This window comes from Polypterus senegalus, chromosome 4 (assembly GCF_016835505.1).
Source record: "Polypterus senegalus isolate Bchr_013 chromosome 4, ASM1683550v1, whole genome shotgun sequence".
Lineage (NCBI taxonomy): Eukaryota > Metazoa > Chordata > Cladistia > Polypteriformes > Polypteridae > Polypterus > Polypterus senegalus.
The window spans coordinates 209,332,908-209,356,987 of record NC_053157.1 but is presented as its reverse complement, the minus strand read 5'-3'; the positions used below and the strand labels follow the sequence as shown (position 1 = coordinate 209,356,987).

Sequence of the window (24,080 nt, the reverse complement as noted above, 5' to 3'; positions counted from 1 at the left end):
CTGAATACTCATTACTTTAGTCTAGCATACCCTGCTGAGAGCTGCTGATTAGCTATTCCCAGTACACAAAATTATAAACGTGATAACCATAAAGCTGTTACAGACCACCAACTCTTCTGTAGTCTGTTATTTCACTACTATATTACCATGGGAAGTGACACTGCAGATAACAGGAGTTTTGGAATTCAATGATGAAAGAATTAAATATGCTTGTTAGACTCCCCAGCATATAATTAAATTTACAATGACTCACCAAGGAAGTGAATCTTTACATTATTATGTATTTAGAGACAGAGAAATGAGGTTGCTTCCAAGGACAAACAAAAGCAAGATGAAATAACTAAGCTAAGGTCAGAACCAGGAAGTCAAAAAGATTATTCAACAAAATAAAAGGACAAAATCAAATTACCATCAACAGGCACAGAAAGTGAGTGTCAGGCAACAATAATGCAGAAGTCACTAACAAGAAAAGTCACGGTAAAAAAATAATGGAAACAAATTAATATTAACTGTGGCAAAGCTCCTTTTCACAACAATAGTATTGTGGAATGTCCACCACTGGATGGGCTGGCCAGCTAGACTGCTAACAATGTCTATGACTTATTCTGTAATAACTGACCATGGAGATCCTGGAGGTTTATGTTTGCTGATTGGAGTTTTTGTTTTCGCTTGCTCCTTTGTGGCCACAACTCAATTATAAAGTTAATGGACTAATATTGCCATATTTTGTTTCTTAATCTAACACAAATAGGTCAGTTATACAGTGTTACTGTATTTACTGTAATTAGTGTGTTCATGTATATCAGTGATATTTTAGTATTATCGCATTATAGCGATGTATTTGTGTAAAAGCTCTGAGTCTGTACTTAGTGAAAAGTGCAATACAAAAATGTAAGTTGAAATTAATTATTGGTTACTATTCCCCTTCTTGATGTTTTCCTTAAATTTTCAATAATCTAAAAAAAAAGGTTGGAACAAACCTAATTTTATTCAGAGGATAAAACAGCCTTACAGAAATGTCTGAGCTATGCTGATTAGAACTGATTGAAAACAAACAGAGGGTTTGATTAAACCAATGACCCAAAGTGCCCACTGAAAAATTCTGGCATTTATTTTTAAGTCATTCCTTTAAATCTTTCACCCATCCTTATATCACTGTAAATAAACATTATTGGAAATGACGTGACTCCACTCTAGCAGAAACAAAGTCAACGCTATTATGTTTTCATTTAGGCCAGGCTCATATGCGTAACAGTGAAACATTCTTGTTCAGTATTACAGATAGAAAACACTCACCTGGTCTCTAATAAGTGGCTCCTTATCATCGATGTCAATGAGGACCTCATCTCGAGGGGTAAGACTCACCTCATCTGAAACACAGAGACATTCATTAGGATCACAAGGGAAAGGGTAAGCTTGTCCAATGTGAAATGTGTCTATGGTTTGTTTTCTGCTCCATGTAGTCACTCTGCAATATTTGCCAATGTGTGATTCCAATCTGTAACTCTATAAAATAAACTGAGGGACTGCAAATATGCTCCTTTAAAAATCAGCCAATTACTTTGTAAATTGAAAGGAACTTTACATAAAAAGTCACACTGAAAGGGTAATTGCTCTCTAAAGAGTTTTATGAAACTGATCACTGTGGTAAGCACTACAATAAATGAATGTCTCTGTAAACTGATTTGCACATACATCCATTCATTTTCTTTAACTGTTTCTTCCATGATAACACCAGGCATAGTCCAGCAAAACCTGGATAAAGGGTTGGAGCCATCCCAAAAAAAGCACTCAAGTAGGTAAACAATGATAACCGGCCATTCAGACTGACAGAACTTTCCTTTTCCAATTCATTCAATGTTTCTAAAATACCACTGATTTAAAGAATTACAAGGGGCCGTTCCTGTTCAGGTTGCCAGAACTCACAGACACTTTACAGCCCAATCACAGTCAAAATCTCACCCAGTCCAACAAAATCCCACCCAATTTTGATCAGTCCACTTCAACTAAACCAATTGTCACCAAATTGCCAACCTTCCTATGCCCAAACTGTAAACATCCTTGAACATCTCTCTTGTGATTGGTTGATTGGTCCTTAATTTGCATGAGCAGGCAGACTCAGATAGTTTCATGTTGAGGGTATTTTTCCCAAATGATTCAGGTCTGAGGGTACAATTCAAAGCGACACCTTTAGATATTTGATGGTTGATGGAAACATATTATGACAAAAGCCCATTTGACTATGTGTGTTGCTTTTTTCTTTTAGGTGAAACAACATAGCAGACAGTGTAGGGCTGTATCTGTATGAATTGGCAAAGGAAAAAAATTAAAGGCTATTTCCATGCTAAAAAGGAAAGAAAGTGAAGGATGTTTCCAATATTTAGCTTTCATTTGGTTTGCCACAGTAATGTCATGTCTCTTATCTTCTTTTTTCTCCAGTGTTTCATTTTCCTTATCTCAAAGAAAAGACATTACTAAACCCAAGGATAAGAATAGCAAGCATTGTTATGAAATACAACACATGTTGTACACACAGAACCCATCCTTTTAAAAATATGCTACCAAATGCATGAATGTATTTAACAGTTTAATGGTTTAGTCAAATAAGAAAAAATTAGTTGTCATCTATGCTGTAGACCATACCCTTCATACTGTCTCAGGGAATAATTGTTTTCAAATATTTTTAAGTTTTATCCACGGCCCTGGGAGTACTAAAGTTACCATAAAAATGCCTTTTATACTGGAGTTGTCTCACCTCTGAATTCTTGTTTTGGACACCCATTGTGCTTTTCTCTTTTTAAACAGACTGTGTTTTCATAGTTGATACCAACTATATTACCCAATTGTTGGGCAGAAGTTGGGGTGACTGTAAGTTCATTAATTGTATAAGCAAAAACTATCTGTGAAGCTGACAGGTTTTACATTTTAACTGAAGGAGGTTGCGTGACATTTCACATTGGTTGGAAAGAAAAAATGATGGTTTTATAGGCTAAAGAGGCAAGGAAATGTAAATAGACATTTTAGTCTTTAGAAAATCATGCAAGATTTCATGAAAAATAGTTTGAAATGAAGAGTTATTCCCAAGCCATTTTTTCTATGCACAAGGGATTTACAAATGGGCATAAAATTGGCTGTTTTACATACACAAAACACCAATTTTTACATAATTGCTCGGCAAGTGGTTCAACAAATTCTATTATTTGAGCTATGAAAATGATTGAAGTATTACAGCATAAGATATTTTGTGATCATTGTAACTATGCATAAAATAAAGCCTGAATAATTGCTTATAAAAGCACGTTGTTGTATGCGCCACCTAATGGACGAGTCAGCTTGAGAAGCGTAAGGCGGTGTAGACTTTTTAAATTTCAAACACTGGAGGTGCTGATAGGTCAGGACTGTCCAAGTTATTCAAAAATCTGGGGAAGAGGCCAAATCAAAAGATTGTGGACTAGCAGGACTGAGTGGAATGGGAAATAAATCTCTAAATCAACATTTACAAGATGGAGAAGATCAGCAGTAAACAAAAATCTGCAGGAAAAAGACTGGGAATTCAAAAGAGACTTTGGAAGATTCTGAGGCTGGCAGCACAAAAGGGACACATACTTTAAAATAGGGCGTACTCTGTCTGGGCAGGCAACGGGACTAGTGTGTTCTTTCCAACAATATTTCACACATAAGTTTGAAATTTGACAGTTATTATTGTGAGATTATTATATGAGTAACATCCACAGAGAAGTTCATCTTTGGCCCTGCAAGGATTTGCTTGCTGCTATTTTATGAACAGTCTTAAAGTCAACAAAAATTGTTTGTAATGGTTCATTTCAAAGCATCTTTTATCTATTTATTATCAAACACACTTAACCCAGTTCAGGGTCTTAAAGGTCACCATCTATCCTGGCAGCATCAGTCACAATGAGATGGTGACACACCTAATTATCAGCTGCAAGGCACATTCTTACATTCACATATTCTAAATCACAATGAGTAATCACCTGATTAGTCCTTGATTAATCTAATCTGCACAGTTCAACCAACAATCATTATTATAGTACCTTTAACAAATAACATTGTTTCAATAGTTTTTCTATTTCAGTTTCAAGTTTCAGATGTAAGAACTGTAGGGCAGAGCGGCATTGCCCTCTTTTCTTTGGCATAGCACATAAGAATAGTGCTACTTCTGATCTGTACTTTTACACTGCATTACTTCTAAATGATTATACTACTTAGTGGGCTCTGCAAACTATACCCCTTAGGCCATTGTGAATTAAAAGGGGAGGGTGCCATGGAAGTTTCCAGACTACCGGTGCTCTGTACTGAGAACTGTACTTGGTCTTATCCCATAGGGGATGTTTCTTCTGCTGACACTCACCAACCAGAAGAAGTTCCATTAGCCTTTCACCCCCCACTCCATGACTTTGTTCATTACATTACATAGTCAGACACCTTTACCATCTGTTAGGTATGGATGCCCCAGCATAGTTGGCATAGAGACCCTCTTGATCTACAGCCCTGTCAGGGAGAGCTGAGAGTCACGTGTGCTTTGCAAACGCTAGAGTCTGTTGAGAGTTGTTGGTTTGTTCTGTGGTGTGAGATTTAAATAAAAAATACATTTTGCTCTTAAAAACTTGGGTTTTAGTTGCTGCTAAGGAACCGTGTGGGAATTTTTAAAGCTTTTTTCCCTTTAGAAGGGTTTTTTTGCTTTTTTTTCGCCCGCACAAGAGCAAAAGTAGCTGGGTGTTTGGAAGTGCGCTTGGAAAAGTTATTTGTACTTGTACTTGTTCTTTTCTTGTTATCTGTATTTGAATTAGCATCGAGGTGGCAGGGTAGAAAGCAGCAGTAACTGATATCGGCATTTGTAAATAAATAACCGCGTCGTCGTAACAGCGATTCCTTAGTTTAAAGGAAAAGAAAAAAAGGCCGCGGCTGACTTCAAAGCAGTAAAAGGTGGAAACTCAGCAGTGCGCAGGTAAGCAGCCTGCGTTAAGACGCTGATCAGGCACAAGGGGCAGTAGGAGCAAATAAGGTAGTAAAGTTTTATTTATTTGTTTATTTTAGATTAAACAGTCCTTAGCGGTCCAGAGGCAGAACAGTTAAGTGGGCGCAGCGTATTGGTTCATTAATACGGGGGAATACAAACAGTGCGAGTGAAGAGCTTATAAGTAAGAAGAGCGCAAAGTTAGGAGAAGAGACAGAGAAAAGTAAAGTTAACCTCATAGAAAGGCAAACAGCAGGCAGCTGAGAGGGAGAACAGTACAGGAGCTTAAGGGGAAAAGGTGTAAAATATCTGTAGCAGATCTTAGTGTTACCATTTAAGTTAAGGAGCAGCTGAAAGAAGAAGAAATTTAATTTTAAGAAGAAAAAAAAAATAGTTAAGGCAGCTTAGTAATCCCAAATCAAATTTTAATAATGAGGCCAGTGCAATGCAAGTCCTGTTGGATGTTGGACTTTTTAGATGATGGTTTGGAAGAGCCAGTTGTCTATGAGGGCTACATCTGCAAGAGATGCCAGCTGATCCAGCACCTCGAGCTCAGGGTCGCTGAACTGGAGGAGGAGTTGGCTGACCTGCGTTGTAATAGAGAATTGGCGGACTTGGCCCAGGTGTTGTCCTTTAGAGATAGTGTGCACCCCTAAGGTGGCGGGAGGAGATTCCAGACCAGACAGGTAGGAATAGGTGGGTCACGGTCACAAGGCGTAAGGTAAAGGGTGCACACTGTCCGGGGGCATCAACCCCAGAATTAGAAGTGTCTAACCGTTATCATGTCCTGGAGGAGCTGGACGGTGACTCTGATAATTCTGAGGTGGTAGGCAGGGTTGAGGAGCCCCAACGGGCCACCTCAAAACCAGTTCCCAAAAAGAGAGGTAGTGATAGTTGGGGACTCAATCATTAGGGGGATTGAAGCGCAGGTGTGCTCCAGAGAGAGAGAGTCTCGTACGGTGTGTTGCCTTCCGGGAGCACAGGTGGGAGACCTCCCTGGAAGGGTGGATAGGCTCTTGGCCAGAGCGGGGGTGGATCCAGTTGTCATTGTCCACGTTGGAACAAATGACATACATAAGGGTAGTCTGTCAGTTCTGCGATCCAAATTCAAAGAGTTAGGTACCAAGCTGAGGAGCAGAACTGACAAGGTAGTCTTCTCCGAAGTTCTGCCTGTGCCACGTGCCAGTCCAGGTAAGATTGAGGAGATTAGAAGGCTTAACTTGTGGCTCAAATCTTGGTGCAGGGTAGAAGGGTATAGGTTTATGGGGCATTGGGACTCCTTTTGGAACAGATGGGACCTGTTCTGCCATGACGGGTTACATCTGAACCGGAGGGGCACCAATGTATTGGGGAGGCGTATGTGTAGGCTAGTCGAGGATTGTTTAAACTAGGGAATGGGGGGGCAGGGAGTTTAGGACAGGCCAGATTTAGATCTATACATGGAAGAACAAACAATGGTGTAGAAATAAAAATGCATAGTAATGTAAATTTTAAGCAAACACGTAAAGGTAGAAGGATTAACACATTAAAAATAGCTTGCCTTAATGCTAGAAGTATCAAAAATAAGGTAAGTGAGTTGGAGTTGTATGTAGCAGAGCATAATTATGATATTATAGCAATAACGGAAACCTGGCTAAATAACAAAGATGGGGATGAGTGTAACATAGAGGGATACACATTTTTTAGGAAGGATAGACAGAACAGAAAAGGAGGTGGGGTTGCTGTTTATGCCAAACAGGAATTAAATGTAAGTCATCTTCAGTTGGATGATGAGCCCCATCTTAGTGAGGACATGTGGCTTCGCCTGGAAAATATTAGGGAAAAGGTCTTATTTTAGGAGTGTGTTATAGACCACCCAATTCAGACAGTAATTTCAACACACATCTTTTTAGTAATATCAAAAGGCAAGTTTACAGGGGGATATTATAGTCATGGGGGACTTTAATTATCCAAATATTAACTGGGATAACCTTGCAGATGGAGGAGCACAAGAGCAGGAGGTTTTAGAAGTAATCAGCGACTGTTTTTTAACACAGCATGTTAAAGCACCAACAAGGGGTGAAGCCTGTCTGGATTTAGTATTCTGTAATAATCAGGATAGAATTGAGGGTGTAGAGGTGATTGAACCACTAGGGTCAAGTGACCATAATGTAATACAATTCTCAGTATTTTGTAAGAGTACAGATGCAAAGACTAAAATTGTTAAGATGAACTTTGGTATTTTTTTATTATATTTTTTTAATTATTTTTTGGTATTTTTTTAAATTTTTTCTCCAGCCGTCTGGAGTTTTTGTTTTTTCTGTCCCCCCTGGCCATTGAACCTTACTCTTATTCGATGTTAATGTTGATTTATTTTGTTTTATAATTGTGTCTTTCATTTTTCTATTCTTTAATATGTAAAGCACTTTGAGCTACTGTTTGTATGAAAATGTGCTATATAAATAAATGTTGTTGTTGTTGTTTGGTAGGGCTAATTTTGAGCAGATGCGACAAAGTCTGAGTAGGATAGACTGGAATAAACTTTTAAATGTGGAGACAGTCGAGGAGCAGTGGAACAGGTTTAAAAATGTTTTACATGTAATGCAGGACAGATACATACCTAAATTTGGAAGTAATAGGAAACTAAAAAAAACTCCACAGTGGATTAATAAAGATTTAAAAAAGAAGTTGCAAAGGAAAAAACTGCTGTATAAGGCATATAAGACTAATGACTGCAAAGAGAACCGTAGCACGTATGAGAAAATGAGGGCAACCATTAAGAAGGATATCAGAGAGGCTAAAAGACAGTTGGAGAGGAATATAGCAGATAAGGCGAAAGAAGACCTTAAGAGATTCTTTCAGTAGTAGTAGTATAAGAACAGTTAAGGAGAAGGTCAAGTTCATCAGGAATAGTAAAGGGAAATTAAAAGATACAGACAATGAAATAGCAGATGCCCTAAACTTACATTTTTCTGAGTGTTTACAAGTGAGCAAGTGGATAACCTCCCAGAGGTAAACGACTACTAAGGAGGTACTGAGGGATTTGGAAATTGTAGAGGGAGAAGTGCTGCTCAGATTAAACAAGATGAAATCAAACAAATCACCAGGACCAGATAATATTTATCCTCGTGTTCTTAAGGAGGCTAGTGAGTACATATATAAACCCATGACACATATTTTTAGGAAGTCACTGTGCACTGGAGAGATTCCAAAGGACTGGAAAATGGCAAATATCATCCCATTATATAAAAAGGGTGACAGGGCAGATCCAAGCAACTATAGGCCAGTAAGCTTAACAAGCATCACAGGAAAATTAATGGAAGGAATTATTAAGGATAAGATTGAGCAACGCATGGCAAGGACAGGAGTTATTCTGAACAGTCAGCATGGGTTCAGAAGAGGGAGGTTGTGTTTTACTAACATGTTGGAATTCTATGAGGAGGCAACAAAAGGATATAATCAAAGTGGAGCTTATGATATTATTTATCTGGACTTTCAGAAAGCATTTGATAAGGTGCCACATGAGAGGTTGGGCATCAAGTTAAAAGAAGTGGGAATTCAGGGTGATGTTTTTAGATGGGTGCTGAATTGGCTCAGACACAGGAAGCAGAGGGTGATGGTGCGAGGAACCTCATCAGAACTGGCCTATGTTAAGAGTGATGTTCCACAGGGGTCAGTGCTAGGGCCGCTGCTATTTTTAATATATATAAATGATTTAGATAGGAATATAAGTAACAAGCTGGTTAAGTTTGCAGATGATACCAAGATAGATGGATTAGCAGATAATTTGGAATCCGTTATATCATTACAGAAGGACTTGGATAGCATACAGGCTTGGGCAGATTTGTGGCAGATGAAATTTAATGTCAGTAAATGTAAAGTATTACACATAGGAAGTAAAAATATTAGGTTTGAATACACAATGGGCGGTCGGAAAATCGAGAGTACACCTTATGAGAAGGATTTAGGAGTCATAGTGGACTCCAAGCTATCAACTTCCCAACAGTGTTCAGAAGCCATTAAGAAGGCTAACAGAATGTTAGGTTATATAGCACGATGTGTGGAGTACAAGTCCAAGGAGGTTATGCTCAACTTTTATAATGCACTGGTGAGGCCTCATCTTGAGCACTGTGTGCAGTTTTGGTCTCCAGGCTACAAAAAGGACATAGCAGCACTAGAAAAGGTCCAGAGAAGAGCGACTAGGCTGATTCCAGCGCTACAGTGGTTGAATTATGAGGAAAGATTAAAAGAGCTGAGCCTTTTCAGTTTAAGCAAAAGAAGATTAAGAGGTGACATGATTGAAGTGTTTAAAATTATTAAGGGAATTAATACAGTGGATCGAGACTTGTATTTTAAAATGAGCTCATCAAGAACACGGGGACACAGTTGGAAACTTGTTAAGGGTAAATTTCGCACAAACATTAGGAAGTTTTTCTTTACACAAAGAACGATAGACACTTGGAATAAGCTACCAAGTAGTGTGGTAGACAGTAAGACGTTAGGGACTTTCAAATCTCGACTTGATGTTTTCTTGGAGGAAACAAGTGGATAGGACTGGCGAGCTTTGTTGGGCTGAATGGCCTGTTCTCGTCTAGATTGTTCTAATGTTCTAATGTACAGTCCCTGATGTCACCTAACACAGAAGTCACACCGAGACCTGTGAAGCTATATGAAGCAGCAAAGATGTTTTGTATTTTGAAGTGGGACAGTTTTCTAAGAATACAAGATACTTTTGGAGGTGTCTTTGCTGCACATTGTTAAGTGGAAGAGCAGCTATTGGTATTTTTGTGATTCTGTTAAGCATTTCTCTCATTATGGTGCCCTTACCAGAGTTTGACTGTTAGATACCTAATAGACCTACTGGACCAAATGTGTATACAAGGTCTTATGTTATATTTGTATGCAAAATTTATATCTCTGTTTCACTCCATTTGGAAAAGCTTCCACATCCTCTTGGCACCTGAGGCAACCTTAACCCTTTTTAAAGTTATGAATCACATCATTCTTCAGGACATTTTTAATGAGTAAACACTCCTAATCATTAGCACACTACCTTTTTTTCAAATATGCACACTCTACACAAATTTGCCTCATACTCTGGGGACTTACCTGGCTGAAGTTCATAATACTCTCGCTCAGTCCTGTTAGGGTCCCAGTAGAATTCTTCTAAAGATCGGATGGTACACTGTCCGACGACAGGTTTTCTGCCAAACTGTCTGTTGTCGATCACCTTAACTGTAATCGGGGGACTGTACAGCTTTTCACAAGGCAGCAGCTGCAAACAATAATTAAATGCTGTTTTTAGAAAAATTTACTTAACTTGCCGATATTCTCAATCATAATTTATAAAAGTACTTAAAGTCTGGCCTTGGTCATTTGAAAGTCTTGGCAGTCTGTAGGCTTTTATTTTAACAAGGGTTAGGGTTAGTGACTCAACTGTCCATACAATGTACAATCATCTTCAAAAAGGGGATGTATAAAAGTGGACAGGAGGTGAGCGATGTGCCTCAAAATGACAGAGTTTGAGAAACAGACTTTACGAGAAGAGGGAAAGCCAGTGAAGAGAGGTTCAGACACATAAGGTCAACAGAGGACAATATTGGCATTGTCCATTCTGCTAGGCGTTAGTGGCACTCCAGGCCTGTTATGGCAACAGATTTAACAGACATCAAGCTGCACCCTTCCCAAATGACTTTCCAAATTAAGTGATTAAACTGCTGCCTGTACTTCGACTAATAAGAAAGGTAATAATCAGAGTTGAACTGACTTCTTTCCAGAGGCCCCTCTCCAGATTTCTTGAGCCAGAAAGCACAAAATGGACACAAACAAGAAAAGAGAGCTGTAACTCAATGAAGGACAACTGTCATGGACAGAAATACTTGCCTATTAGGAGACCTAATTTTGTAACCGGAAGTGACTTTAATCCAATCAGGAGAAGTTAAAAATTTCCTTAAAACCTGCTACACCATCCTTGGTATTCACTGGACACTCACTGAACTCCATGGGATTCTCTCAGGGAAGGAAGAAGTTTGCACAATGATCTTTTGCAACCTGCTTTCTTAAATTAAAAAATATGTTCATTCCCTGGGAGGAGCTGAAACTGAAAATTCTCCTCTCTTTATGGAACCCAAAGCTGAGGTTCAGTTTGACAAGCTAACCAGCGAGTCAGTCTGAAGGCTAAGAAGCAGCCATCACTTCAAGAAGGGAACTTCAGCATCTAAACTCTTGTGCCAGAATGAGTAATGCTGTTTCCTATGAAGTTGCAGGTAATACAGCAAAGGAAAGCACTGCACGCCACACACAAAAGATCATTCAGCAAAGAGTGCACTCCAGTGCAAGAAGAATCCTCCATTTGAACCCAGAGCAGCAAAAAAGCCACACAACATTGGATATCATCTTTAAAGACTTTGTATTGTAAAACTATTTATCTGTGCCAAGATAAAGCAAAACTGTAAACAGCAAGTATACATCTAGTCTATATGTCATGTGTTTGTCTGTCTGTGTCCTGTCTTATATGTCAACAAGCAGCTGTCACCTTTCTGTAATCCTTGTGTTTATCAATAAATTGTATTATTCTGTTTCTTAAAAAGAGTGTGCTTCAGTTATCTTGATATAAGTCTAATGGCTGGAGACCCACTCCTACAGCAAAGAAAGATAAGGTAACTAAAGTAGGAGCCACTGGATTAATTACCAGTATTGCAAAAGGCAGAAATGCTAATTAATTAACCATGTCAAAATTAATTTTTCCCTTCCTACATTTATTGGCATTCCTCTGCGTGGGTATCTTATTGATTATTAATTATAACTTCCTACAATAAAGAGGAAAGGCACTGAAGAAACACATAGGAGATATCAAATGTTTCAAAATGTGTTATATTACCTTTTGAACAGTTAAATTTTAATTTAAAGCCGATTTAAAAATGTATTTTTTCAGTGATTTCTCAAGAGTATCAATAGAATTAGCCTCTATGATAAACAGTGAGAATTTGTCTCAGTGCACAGTAACAGAGGGCTTCCTCTCTGTCATTGTATGTAGATGTAATCGACTTGTCTTAGAAGGAACCTTATGCAAAAATAAGAGGAGTCTAATCCTGGTCATTAAATTGTGGGCACTAATTGTCCTGTACAATGTGGGATGAGTCCAATTCATGCTATTACAGATCCTGAACATTGTGACAAAAGTCCAGTTATGAATATGACAAGATGCTGCTGCATGTTCAGAGAACAAGGTTTCAATATCAAAGCCAGTCCTGGATGGAATTATACATTCACATACACACTGTCAAGGATGCCTGGGGCGACGACCCGGCTGGGACACCTTGGAGGACCGGAAGAGGGTGTGCGCCCATTTCAGACCACGTGGGGGCAGCCACCCTGGTTCTTTTGGGGGCCACGGGTACAGAGCTTTGAAGCTCCACCCTGTTGGGGCCCGTGGTCACCGCCAAGGGGTGCCCCCATGCCTTTGGAGCCCAGGACCTCAGCACTTCTGCCACACCAGGAAGTGCTGGGGGGAAGAGGAGCAGGGACACCTGGAGTGCTTCCGGGGATACAGCCGGCACTTCCGCCTCACTGGGGTGTGTCGGCAGGAGATTCCTGGGAAGCACCTGGAGCACATCCGGGTGTGGATAAAAGGGGCCGCCTCCGTTCATTCAGGGCGAGAGTCGGGAGCGGAGTGGACTAAGCTTTTTAGAGGAGGCAAGGAGGCAGCCTAGACAGGAAGAAAGGCATTGTTGTGGCCAGGACTTTGGGGACTTGTGGGGTTTTGTGGCACTTATGGACATTGTATATAGTTGTAAATAAACATGCGGTGGGAAAAATGAACATGTCTGCTTGTCTGTGTCCGGGCCAGCGTCCACAATATTTACAGACAAATTCAGTGGATATCTTTGAAAAGTTAGAGGAAGCAGGAGTTCACAAATGAAAGAGAGAACATGTAAAATCCACACAGAAATGACCTGTAGCTTGTAGTTTTATGAGCTGGCAACATTACCTGTTGCACTTCTCTGAAGTAAGAAATTATGGTAACACTTTAATTTATGTACTGAAAAATTTCATCAATTACTCATTTACTATTATGTAACAAGAACTTAACAAACTCTTAATTGGGTCTTCATAGTATTTATAAAGCATTGGTAAAGTGTTCATTCATTTCTGCAATGTGACCAAATAACAAAATATCACTTTGGAGTGCTCTGAGGTGGCTTAACTGAGATACATGTCTTTTCACACTACATATTTAGTTTAAGACCTGTGAATCCTTCATATTAACAAGCAATTTTACCATCATGTCAGTATGCCACACTGAACAGAGACCAATAATCCATCTACTAATGTTTTATAATTGTCATGAAGACCAAAAGCAGCCTTTTAAGGTCTTGTTACATTAGAGTAAATGAGTAACAGATGCATTTTTGCAGTACCTAAACTAAAGTGTTACAAAAATTATTTCAACCTTGGATTATAGCAGTCTATAAACCTTTTTGTTCTGTATAAAAACAGTTCGATCATGATAATTACAGACACTAAAGTTGCAATATAAAACTGAGGAATGTAGTCAGTTGAGCCAAAAACACCAACAATACTCTTGTGATAAATAAGATGGAAGACGTTTGTAACCCTTGATCAGCTTCCACTACCTTATGAAGAAGCTGCCAGATATCTGTACATGCTAATGGTGTGAATGGGGTTACTGTATATGGTTAAGGGAAAGCAAAAAATTCAGTTGAGTACTTTTTAGCCATACACCATTCAGGAGTAAATGAAAGAAATTGTTTAATACCATTAAAACCCATTCCCCCTTAGGGTTGTACAGAGAACTGTCTGATTCATTATTAATAAAAATCGATTGAGTCAATTGATCTAATATTCCAAGACACTTACCACTTCCATAAAAAGCACATTGATATCAAAGTTGGGCTTCTTCTTGCAGTTGCGGATCACACATGACTGAACCATCTTTTCCCCACATTCCACCATAAGGCTGGGTGATGAAACACTGGCTAACTGGAAAGGTTTTAAGTTTCGCACTCCCCATGCAAGGATCTGTACAGGATATAAACTCAGCATTAGACCTAAACACACAGAAAAAAGGAGAACTATCACACATTGTATTGACAGAGTAAAATCATATAAAAGAAATCATCGCTTATCACTTACGGTGAGGTGAGAAGAAAGCATTTTCTTCCCATGAGGCCAAGGTCAGCCTTGGAAGGCCTGATGACCTGATGATTTGGTGTTTTTTGTCAGAAGTTTCCAAACACAGAATTAAAAAGTAACAATAATGTTACAGACACAAACTTACATCTAGCTAGGCATTGACACTAACATTTATAGTGCATCTACAGTAGGTCAAGGTGTGAAATAAGGGTGATCACAGAGAATTCAGGAGCTCCAAATTATCCATTTGTATCCCCTGAAATAACTCACTGACCATTACTGTATTTCTCACAAAAAATTCTAGTATAGAAGATTAGTGTAACGTACTCCTTTCAGGACTACCTAAAAAAGACATCAATTGGTTGCAATGAGTGCAGAATGCAGCTGCTGAAATCTTAACTAGGAAAAGAAAATGCAAGCACATCACCCCAGTTCTGATGTTACTACACTGGTTACCTGTGCCATTTAGAATTTACTTTAAAATACTTCTTATGGTTTACAAAGCCTTATATAATCTCACTCCATCTTATATTTCAGAATGCCTTTCATCTTACACTCCAAATAACCTTAGATCTTCAAATGATTGTCTACTTAGAATTCCAAGAGCTAAACTTAAAAGAAGTGGTGAGGCTGCCTTCTGCTGTTATGCACCTAAAATCTGGAATAGCATATCGATAGAAATTCACCAGTCTAATACGGTGAAGAACTGCTAAAAACCCATTATTTTAACATAGCTTTGTCATAACTACATTTTATTGTAACCCTGATATTCTGTATATGCATTTAATTATCATTTTTCTCATGGCTCCATGATCCATACTAACCCATACTTCTCTGCTGTCCCTTTTCTGGTTTGCTGTGAGGACTGATTGAGATCATTTATGTTAGGTAGAATGCCCAGGGGGTGCTGGGTGGTCTCGTTGCCTCAGAATCTCTGCAGATTTCTCTGCAGTTTTTTTTTTTTTGTTTTTTCTGTTCTCCCGACCATCTGACCTTACTTTATTCTTTGTTACTTAGCATTGCCTAATCTTATTTTTATATTTTTTTCTTTTTTCTTTCTGCATCTTGTAGAGCACTTTGAGCTACATCATTTGTATGAAAATGTGCTATATAAATAAATGTTGTTGTGGTTGTTATAGTAGCCAGCAGTCTGTTCAGCAAGGAGAAATAGCATGTTCCTTTGACAAGCATTGAGGGGATTTGAGAAAGAAGGTTGGCTTTTATAGGAAAAGCATAAGAAGTACACGGTGCAGCTTTTGTTTGCAGATTGTGATTTGTCTACTTGTAATACTTGCAATATGCATATCTTAACTGCTAGCTTTCTACATAGTTATTTAAGTTTTTTTTTTAAATTTGATAGAATCAAAGTGAAATTTCAATGTTCATCCAACAGTGCAGCACTAACAGGACCCATGATTTCCACGGGGTATTTAGCCTGCTGATATAGGTGTCATCCAAAGCAATGTTATTCAACACAACAAAATAAAAGTGACAATACAGAATAAATTCCATCTTACCAAGCATTGTCAAAGTGCTGAAATCAATAACTAACTGAACATGATCACCCAGATGTTTATTTTCTCCAGGGAGTTTTTGTTTTCATAACCTCTGTTGTCCACTAGAGATATTTCACTCATTTTATTGGATAGATGATGTTCACTTCCATTTATGTTAATGCATTTGGAACTAGGGATGGCACAGTAGCACAGTGGCAATGCTGCTGTCATGCATTAAGAAGACCCGGTCTCACAGCCTGGGTCCTCCATGCATGAAGTTTGAATGTTCTCCTATGTCTGCATGGGTATCCTCCAGGTGCTCCGGTTTTCTCCCACTGCCGAAAGACATGCAAGTTAGGCAAATTGGTCCTAGTATGTGTGCGTGTATGTTCGCTCTGCAATGGACCGGCGCCTTGTTCAGGGTTTGGTGCTGCGTTGTGCACTACTGATAGGAATGAGGAAACCTGCTCATACAGAGTGATGTTTGGATGTAGGAGAGGCTCATTATCTCCTTTAGGTTGCCGAAGTACTGACAGAGGGATACATATGTGTGTGTGGCATGTTGTGGTACCCCACACATGCGGAAGGACTAGCTTTTGTGACACGAGCCAGATATTAATGGCTGACTTCACCTGTGAGTGGGCATCTCCTCTTGCTGCAAAGCCTGGATGAGATAAACAGAGGAGATACCAGATTTTAGCACTGGGGATCATGTTTCTAAGAGGTGAAAAACTGTCTCTAGATTTTATCCTTTTTTATTGGATCTGTAAATAACTTTTTAATGAAGACAAGTACATTGATTTTTTTGGATTATTTATTGATGGGGAGCACTGCACTTTGATTTGGACACTCTGTTTCAAAATGAAGCACTGAAACACCTTGCACCACCTCTTGACTGTGTGTGATCTATTGAGGACTTCCAGGTTCAAGCTGTCAAGGAGCTTGAAGCCAAACTGGGACATCACATGATTGACACTTTCAGATTTTACTTTTACCTGGCTTTCAGGAACTACTCTGCCATTTGTAAGTGTTACTGTATATTAACAGTTTTCTTGCAATTCAATGTTAGTCTTTTTTCGTCACTTCATTTAACATTTCTTATTGTTCTTGTTCATCAATAGTTCTTTCATCAATAAATATAGTATCATTGCAAATAGGTACCATTGACAATCCTACACTTACTCCTTTCATTTTTTTTAATGCCTGTTAGAATCATTTTGCTGTACAACGAGAAAATATCAGATTAAGGAACACAGCCTTGTCATAATTCTCTACTTAATACCTTCCATTCTCCAAATTCACCATTGATACTTATAGTTGCTCTTTGTTCTTAGTGTAGATTTACTGTATTTCTAATCGCATCTTTTTGCCATCAAGCGGTAGACTTCGTAAAATGTTTAAAATTTCTTCATGCTTCATTTAATCAAACACCAAGTGGTCAACGAACCCAAATTCAAGGGTATCCCCTCAGCACCCAAATCTTGACTAAATCTCAAGTCAATTGCAGCTCAAGTTTAATTCATTTACGTGGTCTGGTGCTTACTGCACACAGTCAATGAATGAATACATGGAACCGAATACTGAAAACATATTTATTTTATTATTATTATTGGCCAATTAAATACAGTTGGCTGTCATTGTCTGATCAGTAGATTGATGAGCCACTCAAGTAGTACCTAGAATGAGTGGGATGTCAATTTCAAGCATGTAAACATCATACTACCTGACAATGTTTACTCAGCAGAGTGTGAGTTCAAAGTGACCTAAATGTTTTCTTCAAGGAGATTAACACATTTTAAGACAGAAATGCATATGTTAAAACAAAGACCACTGGCTGAAAGGGGATATGATGGAGACATTAGGATTCCAAAAGCAAATACCCCGTAGGTGTAGAAGTCTATACTCTGTGCAATAGACTACATGCTCTGCAAATATCTGTGTCTAAGAATGTGAAACAACATGAAGATAAATAAAAATAACAACAGGGACCACTTGCAAGTGAAGCAGGTGCCCGTGTCATATTTAACAAATAATTAATATATAATGGAAATATAATGCGATATTTAATTCTCACAAAATAACATTCTCAAACCAGTACAGTCCTATTCAGGGTCACAGGCAGGCAGCATCTGAACTGGAAGTTGGAAATGAACCCTAAACAAGGCACTGGCCCATTCCAGATATTAGGTAAAGTAGAATTACGCAAACTACAAGGAAAATGTACATTGAATTCATAAAGAATTCAGACCTGTTCACTTTTTAAAATTTTAATAGATTTGTGCACTTTTCTGAAAACATGTCATTATGGATTGTTGAGTGCAGACTTATGAGCAAAAATGTAAACCAATTAAAATTAAATCTACTGTGCAATGCAACAACATGTTCTGAAAGTGCAGGATTCTGAATACTTTCTGAATTCTCTGGAATGTAAGCCAAGGGAGCTCCTCTGGCAAGCAGTGTCACACATGTCCTTAAGATGCCCATAAAGAAACTCCAAGCTTTTCAATTTTCTTCATAATTTTTTTTTTTTATTTGTATGTACCTCAATGCCTGTGCGCTGCAGGACAGGCTTGATGCCCTGTGGCACCATGAAAACGTTGGGCTCCTTCAGAGGTGGAGGAGGAGGAAGGCTGGAATCTGCAGGCTGAGGACAAAAGAAAAGGCCTACTAAGAACACATAATCCTTGGATGAAAGACACAGCACTTCTTGTTTCATTATGCAACATTTAGAAATGCATGCAAACACAAAAAATGCATAATTCAAGCTGAGGTGTTAGGAGACAACTGCATTACACATTACAGACAAGTTAAAGAAGACCTTTTTAATTAATTGAAAACAATCAGCAGCTCCTAACAGCTATGAGAATTGTAAATGCTTACTTATGGGAATTCTGCCGCTGAAGGAGGCTGCTAACAGATCATGGAGATAAATGTTACGTAATGTTCTCTAAGTATAAAGTGGCCTAGATAGAGGTAACTCTGATCCGTATTCTCAATTTACAATGGCCCACTTTTTAACATTTTCAAGCTAACATTGGGACTGAGAAAGAAAAGAGTGAAAACAATTGTCATGGATGAATTTAAATAAATGAAATAGCGGTATTGTGTTGGGAAGCCAGAGCAACTTACCACTTAACAGTTCAAGAAGTTTATGAGATAGACCACGGAGGGCGGACAAGTTCTGTTTTATTTGTTATTGTGATACCTCCGGGTGCTCCAGTTTCCTCCCAAAATCCAAAGACATGCAGGTTAGGTGCATTGGCAATCCTAAATTGTCCCTAGTGTGTGTTTGGTGTGTGGGTGTGTGTGCCCTGCGGTGGGCTGGTGCCCTACCCGGGATTTGTTCCTGCCTTACGCCCTGTGTTGGCTGGGATTGGCTCCAGCACACCCCCGTGACCCTGTGTTAGGATATAGCGGGTTGGAAAATGACTGACTGACTGACCTTCTATAAAAAATCTTATGAAATGTTATAGTCTCTTATATCCTATTAATAAGTGCACTTGAAGCACTTTTTATACATAACATTTGGAACTAAAAAAAGGTTTAAAAAGCATTCAAAGAGAAAACAACTCTAAGCTGGCCATGCGTTTTACATCCATGGTTAACAGGCAAAAGAAAATATGGCCGACACTTAAAGAAAAATTAACTTTAAAAAAGAAACTCCGAAGAAAACTAAAACACACCCAACATGCAGCAGTAAATCTGGATGACCAAAAGACAAGCAAGAAATCATATCACATTGCGAGATGGTAAAACAAGCAGTGAATAATGTGAATAAGAAGTTTGCAGTGGAGCTGGTGCTGACGGTGCAGTTGTTGTAGAAGAAGTGCATGCTCTGGGTATAGAGCAGGACCTTCTGCATTGTGTGAAATAAGCAAAACTAGGAGTGCCAGGAGCTGAGGGAGCTGAAACATACAATAGGAGAACTCTGTGAAGTTCTCTAAGAAATACCAGGAGTAAAAAAAACAGATGAACTTGGTGAATTGATCTCACACACAATGATTTGAAATCATATAACAGAAAATAATGATCACCTAGGTCATGTGTACTGTACAGGAGGAGGAGGATGAGAGTAGAAATAAGAAAATGCAAAGATCACATACACTGTGAAGGTGGGGAAGAATTGGAACTGCTCTAGGATTGAAAGACTAGGTGTATCGTCACTTAAGAATGTGGTCAATTGTGTTTAAACAGGGCAAGAGTGAATAAGGGTTGTAAGACTGAAGAAAACTGGACTTCCATAACCCTCATAGAGGAAATAGGAATGATGTTATCTGAACGTTGTATGTGCTGTAAGGGATGAAGATAATAGCCATTTATGTATTGTGAGAGGAGAAGGATGGGAAACGCTGAGAGAAAGAGACCATGGAATGATAATTAAAATGAACAGGTGGGTTGTACTAGAAAATCGGCATCAGGTGTGATATACAAGAGGAGGATGAGAGCTTCTTATGTTATGTGAATGAGGGACTTTATAAGGTGGTCTGTGTGGGAGAAAGATGGAACTTCCACGAGAGAGAAGGACATGGTGTGCTGTGAGATAGTATTAGAAAAGAAGAGATGTATAAATGTAGCCAGCTAAATAACAGAATAAGGTTAATGAGGTAAAAAGAGAATTTTTGAAGAGGTTGTTGCACAGGAAAGAAAGACATAAAGTACCCATTGCTGAAGATTTTCATGGAAGAAACCAGGAATACACAGCTGAACTCCCAAAACAGTCCAGGAGGCCAGAAAAAGAGAGGAGAAATAAACAAAGAGATACAGTAAAAGACAAGAACCAGTTACACCAGCAGTCATTCTTTGCAGATGATTGTCTTTTTACTGTTGCTCTGGTGCCATCAGTGGAAACAAATGACTTGGGGACAGATATCATATTTTAAATGCTAAATGCAGCATCTCACACCTTCACATATGCATTGGTGAGTTTTATTGAGCTATACTCAGTTTCGGCTGCATCACATTATTTATTTTCTATGCATTTTTTCCTGGTTTTAATTTATTAACTCTCGTTTTTGTGAGTGTCTGTAAAGCACTTTGTGACATTTATTCTCGAGAAGTGCTATATAAATAAAATCACTTAGTACATGAGGAACAAAGTTGATGCTAATTCTATATGTCAGTTTTAAACACATCACCGTATTTGATGACCTTATCAGTTTGTTGCTTTTTACAGCTAAGAGTTGAAATTTCAAGTACTTCATCTGAAAAAAAGGAGCAAGGGATCTTTTATACAGATATTGCTACACTGGTTGGCATATTCAGTTACCATTTTCAATGCTGACATAAAGGAATAATCTTTACTATATTACATACAACAAACATATAACTGTAGACCATCAGTAGCCTAAAAACAGGAGCCATGAATAAAAAGTCAATGAGTGGAGAGGAAAAATTGCCTGTTACAGAGATCTGGCAGCATTTTTACAATGTCAGTCAAACCCGAATAGAATTGCATCAGATAGCATTCCTCAAATGCTGGATTAGATACAGCTATTGTGATGGAGACGGCATGGCATCTTATGAGCACTACATTGTAATGTTAAGTGTAACCACATGTGCTCTGTGACTAGTGGCACTGTCACCTTGAATGAAGTTCTTTCTCCTAACCTATGGGAGGCAAGAAGTTAATTCAGCCGTAAAATATACAGTATTGGAGATGAGGCTGTGATTAGCCCTGAGCATAACTTCTGAGGTCATGAAGTCGTAATGTAAGAGGAGCCAAGTGTTTTGAAAGTTTAAGTTTCAAGGACAAATTTTTAAAATTTAAAAATAATCCAAAATTAAATCATGTGAACTATTTAAATATGACCTGATATGTGTTGCTTCATTAGGACCATACTGCATTGCACCCTTCTTTAGGGAATGAATTTGAATATTATACATTGACCTGTCACATTTAATTACATGATATTAGCCTGAATAGTTATGAATATATCAAAGTTATAACCTAACAAATTTATTAAAACAACTATCATTTTTTCTTTCTTTCTTTCAAAATGTAAATGTTTAAAAAATAAAAATAGTTTTCATATTAGATTGCCAGGGGTGTCAAACTCAAATTTATTTAGGGCCAAAAATAACAATTTATATACCTAGGGTTGGCTGGATATAAATAAAACAACTGCCACATTTTCTTTACAAACACAATCACATATCCTGCCTCCCATCTCTCTTAAAACTGTTTTAACACAGTGTCACAAGACTGAAGTCAGCGTTGAGTGAAAAAAAATGACATCAACACCTACAGTTGAGAGAGAGCTGCGGTCCGGACATATGCAAGGATTTGTAGCAAATGGAAAAGTTTTACCTTTTTACACCTGCATTGATGTACATCAGCATCATGATCAGGTGATGCTTGACCACATTAAAAACTAGTTGGAGAAACAGACTACATTCAGAGTTGGTTAGAAATATAGCAAGATCACGTTTAACATGAGCGGAAACTGAAATATACGGCATTTAAATCAGCGGAAAAGAATAAAGAATCATGTAAAGCAATGGCAGCAGTGAGGTAAGACATAAAATTGGTGACACATGAGCATCATTAAGAAGTGTGGGGTTTAGCAACAGTGTGTGTGAAGTCAAGCTACCTTCTCCTTTGATATCATACTAAAATGCTGAAATTCTTTATGGCAGTCTTTTTTCATCATTATGAACAGATCATTTCCATTCTAACTACAGGTTAGTAGTTGTGATGCATCATGCCGTGAAGATAAATGTACAGTAAGCAGGCATTGGACACGTATTTTAGATGTAAATGTAATCCAGCTATATGCGGATACAATCAATATATGAAAACTAGTGGTCTTTGCAGGCCATAGGTAACACGTCTTCAAAACTGACAAAGAAGATCCAGCAACTGGGCCTTGATTGAGTTTGAGACCCCTGGTTGAGGTTTGGTGGTATAATGTAGACTAATTCTATAATTGTTACAATTCAAGTCAATAGCCAAAGGCTGGCACACTGTAACCTGAACACTGAGACCAATATGTGAGTCCTCAGTAGGGTTTGTTAAAGTAAACTGTATTATTTTTTTTTAAATTATATTCTCCATTTTAAAACTGATTAGACAGAAAGCACAATAGTCACATAGAAAACAGAAGAGGTAGAATGCAGTTTTGAGGAGCTAAAATTCACACACAAAACTCAAAATTACTAAATGTCAAACTTAAAAAAAAACCTTTAACAGTGAGCTTATTCATGATCCTCAGCCACACCATTCAGTTAAACAACAACAACAAAAAAAGTTAAATTAATTTCATAAAACAAGAAACATACCTCATCCAGCGTGGAAATGGGAATGAATTCCCCCTGCAGAAAGTAAAGAAGAGACTGAGGTTACAAAAATTATAAGTGACTATTAATCATAACTTGAGCAATTCCACTGCTACCTACAGCTGATGTACTGCATTGCCACCCAGTCAGGTGCCAGTTTTTCCCTGCCCCAATCACCCTATAAGATGTACCATTGTATTTAAAGATAAAATAGTTCACATAAACAGGATATACTATGGTTTAAATTAAATATCAATAGCTTACCACTGTTATAGCCACACCAGATACTTTAGTGTTCATGATAAACTAATGATAACTTGCAAAGTTCAGAATCTGTAAGTAGTCTTTGACATTGTGCATACTTTCTGGTGTAGGAATCAAACATTACCGTATTAAACACATTTTACCAGGGTGTATTAAACTACTGCTGAAAAACAATATGCTTCTTCCATAATCCATGACCAAGAAAGAGAGTGCCTCCTCCAGACCGAGTGGGGGCGTCCGTCCTGGTTATGCAGGGGGCCTCGGGTAGGGGGCTTTGAAGCCCAACCCTGTAGGGACCCGTGGCCACCGCCAGGCGGCGCCCCAGTGCCTGTTTATCCCGGGAGCCCGGCACTTCCGCCACACCAGGAAGTGCCGGGGAAGACGACCGGGGAGACACAGACGGCTTCCGAGTGTGCAGCCGGCACTTCTGCCACACAGGGGGGTGGCCACCACTAAGTGCCGGGAAGCAGCTGGAACCCGTCCGGTTCCCATAGGGGCCGCCTCCTCCAGTCGGTGGTGGAAGTCGGGAGGAAGTAGACTGAACTGGAGAGAGGACGGAGGCGCCAGGAAGGCAAAAGGACTGTGTGGCCTGGACTTGGGGAAATCGGTGCAAGAGGCACTGGGGTTTGTGAGTGTGCACTGGACATTTATAGTTGTAAATAGTATTGTAAATAAACAGTGTGTGGGTTGAAAATATGTTGTCCGTCTGTGTGTGCCGGGGCCAGCGTTCACAATATATATATATATATATAGTGGAACCTCTAGATATGATCACCTCTGTATACGAGAAATTCAAGATAAGAGGAAAGTAAGAGTGAAAAATTCGGATCTAAATACGAGCACTGGCTCGCATAACGAGCCACGAGCCAGGCTGTGGTTATACGTGACGCGTTTCCCGATCCACCTCGACTCGGGGATTAACCCAAGCTGAC

At 38.8% G+C, this 24,080-nt stretch overlaps 1 protein-coding gene across 5 annotated transcripts in view; it reads right to left on the bottom strand.

Moving 5' to 3' along the window:
- dysf (dysferlin, limb girdle muscular dystrophy 2B (autosomal recessive)) overlaps positions 1–24,080 on the bottom strand; it is a 362,566-nt gene that overhangs the window by 107,579 nt on the left and 230,907 nt on the right. For all 5 annotated transcript variants that reach the window (XM_039751919.1, XM_039751924.1, XM_039751920.1 and 2 more), the window contains 6 exons: positions 22,888–22,920; positions 20,269–20,310; positions 18,152–18,253; positions 13,838–13,999; positions 10,067–10,232; positions 1,297–1,370 (listed from right to left, as the gene is read on the bottom strand). In XM_039751919.1, the coding sequence (XP_039607853.1) occupies positions 1,297–1,370; positions 10,067–10,232; positions 13,838–13,999; positions 18,152–18,253; positions 20,269–20,310; positions 22,888–22,920 (579 nt within the window). The remainder of the gene's footprint in view (positions 1–1,296; positions 1,371–10,066; positions 10,233–13,837; positions 14,000–18,151; positions 18,254–20,268; positions 20,311–22,887; positions 22,921–24,080) is intronic.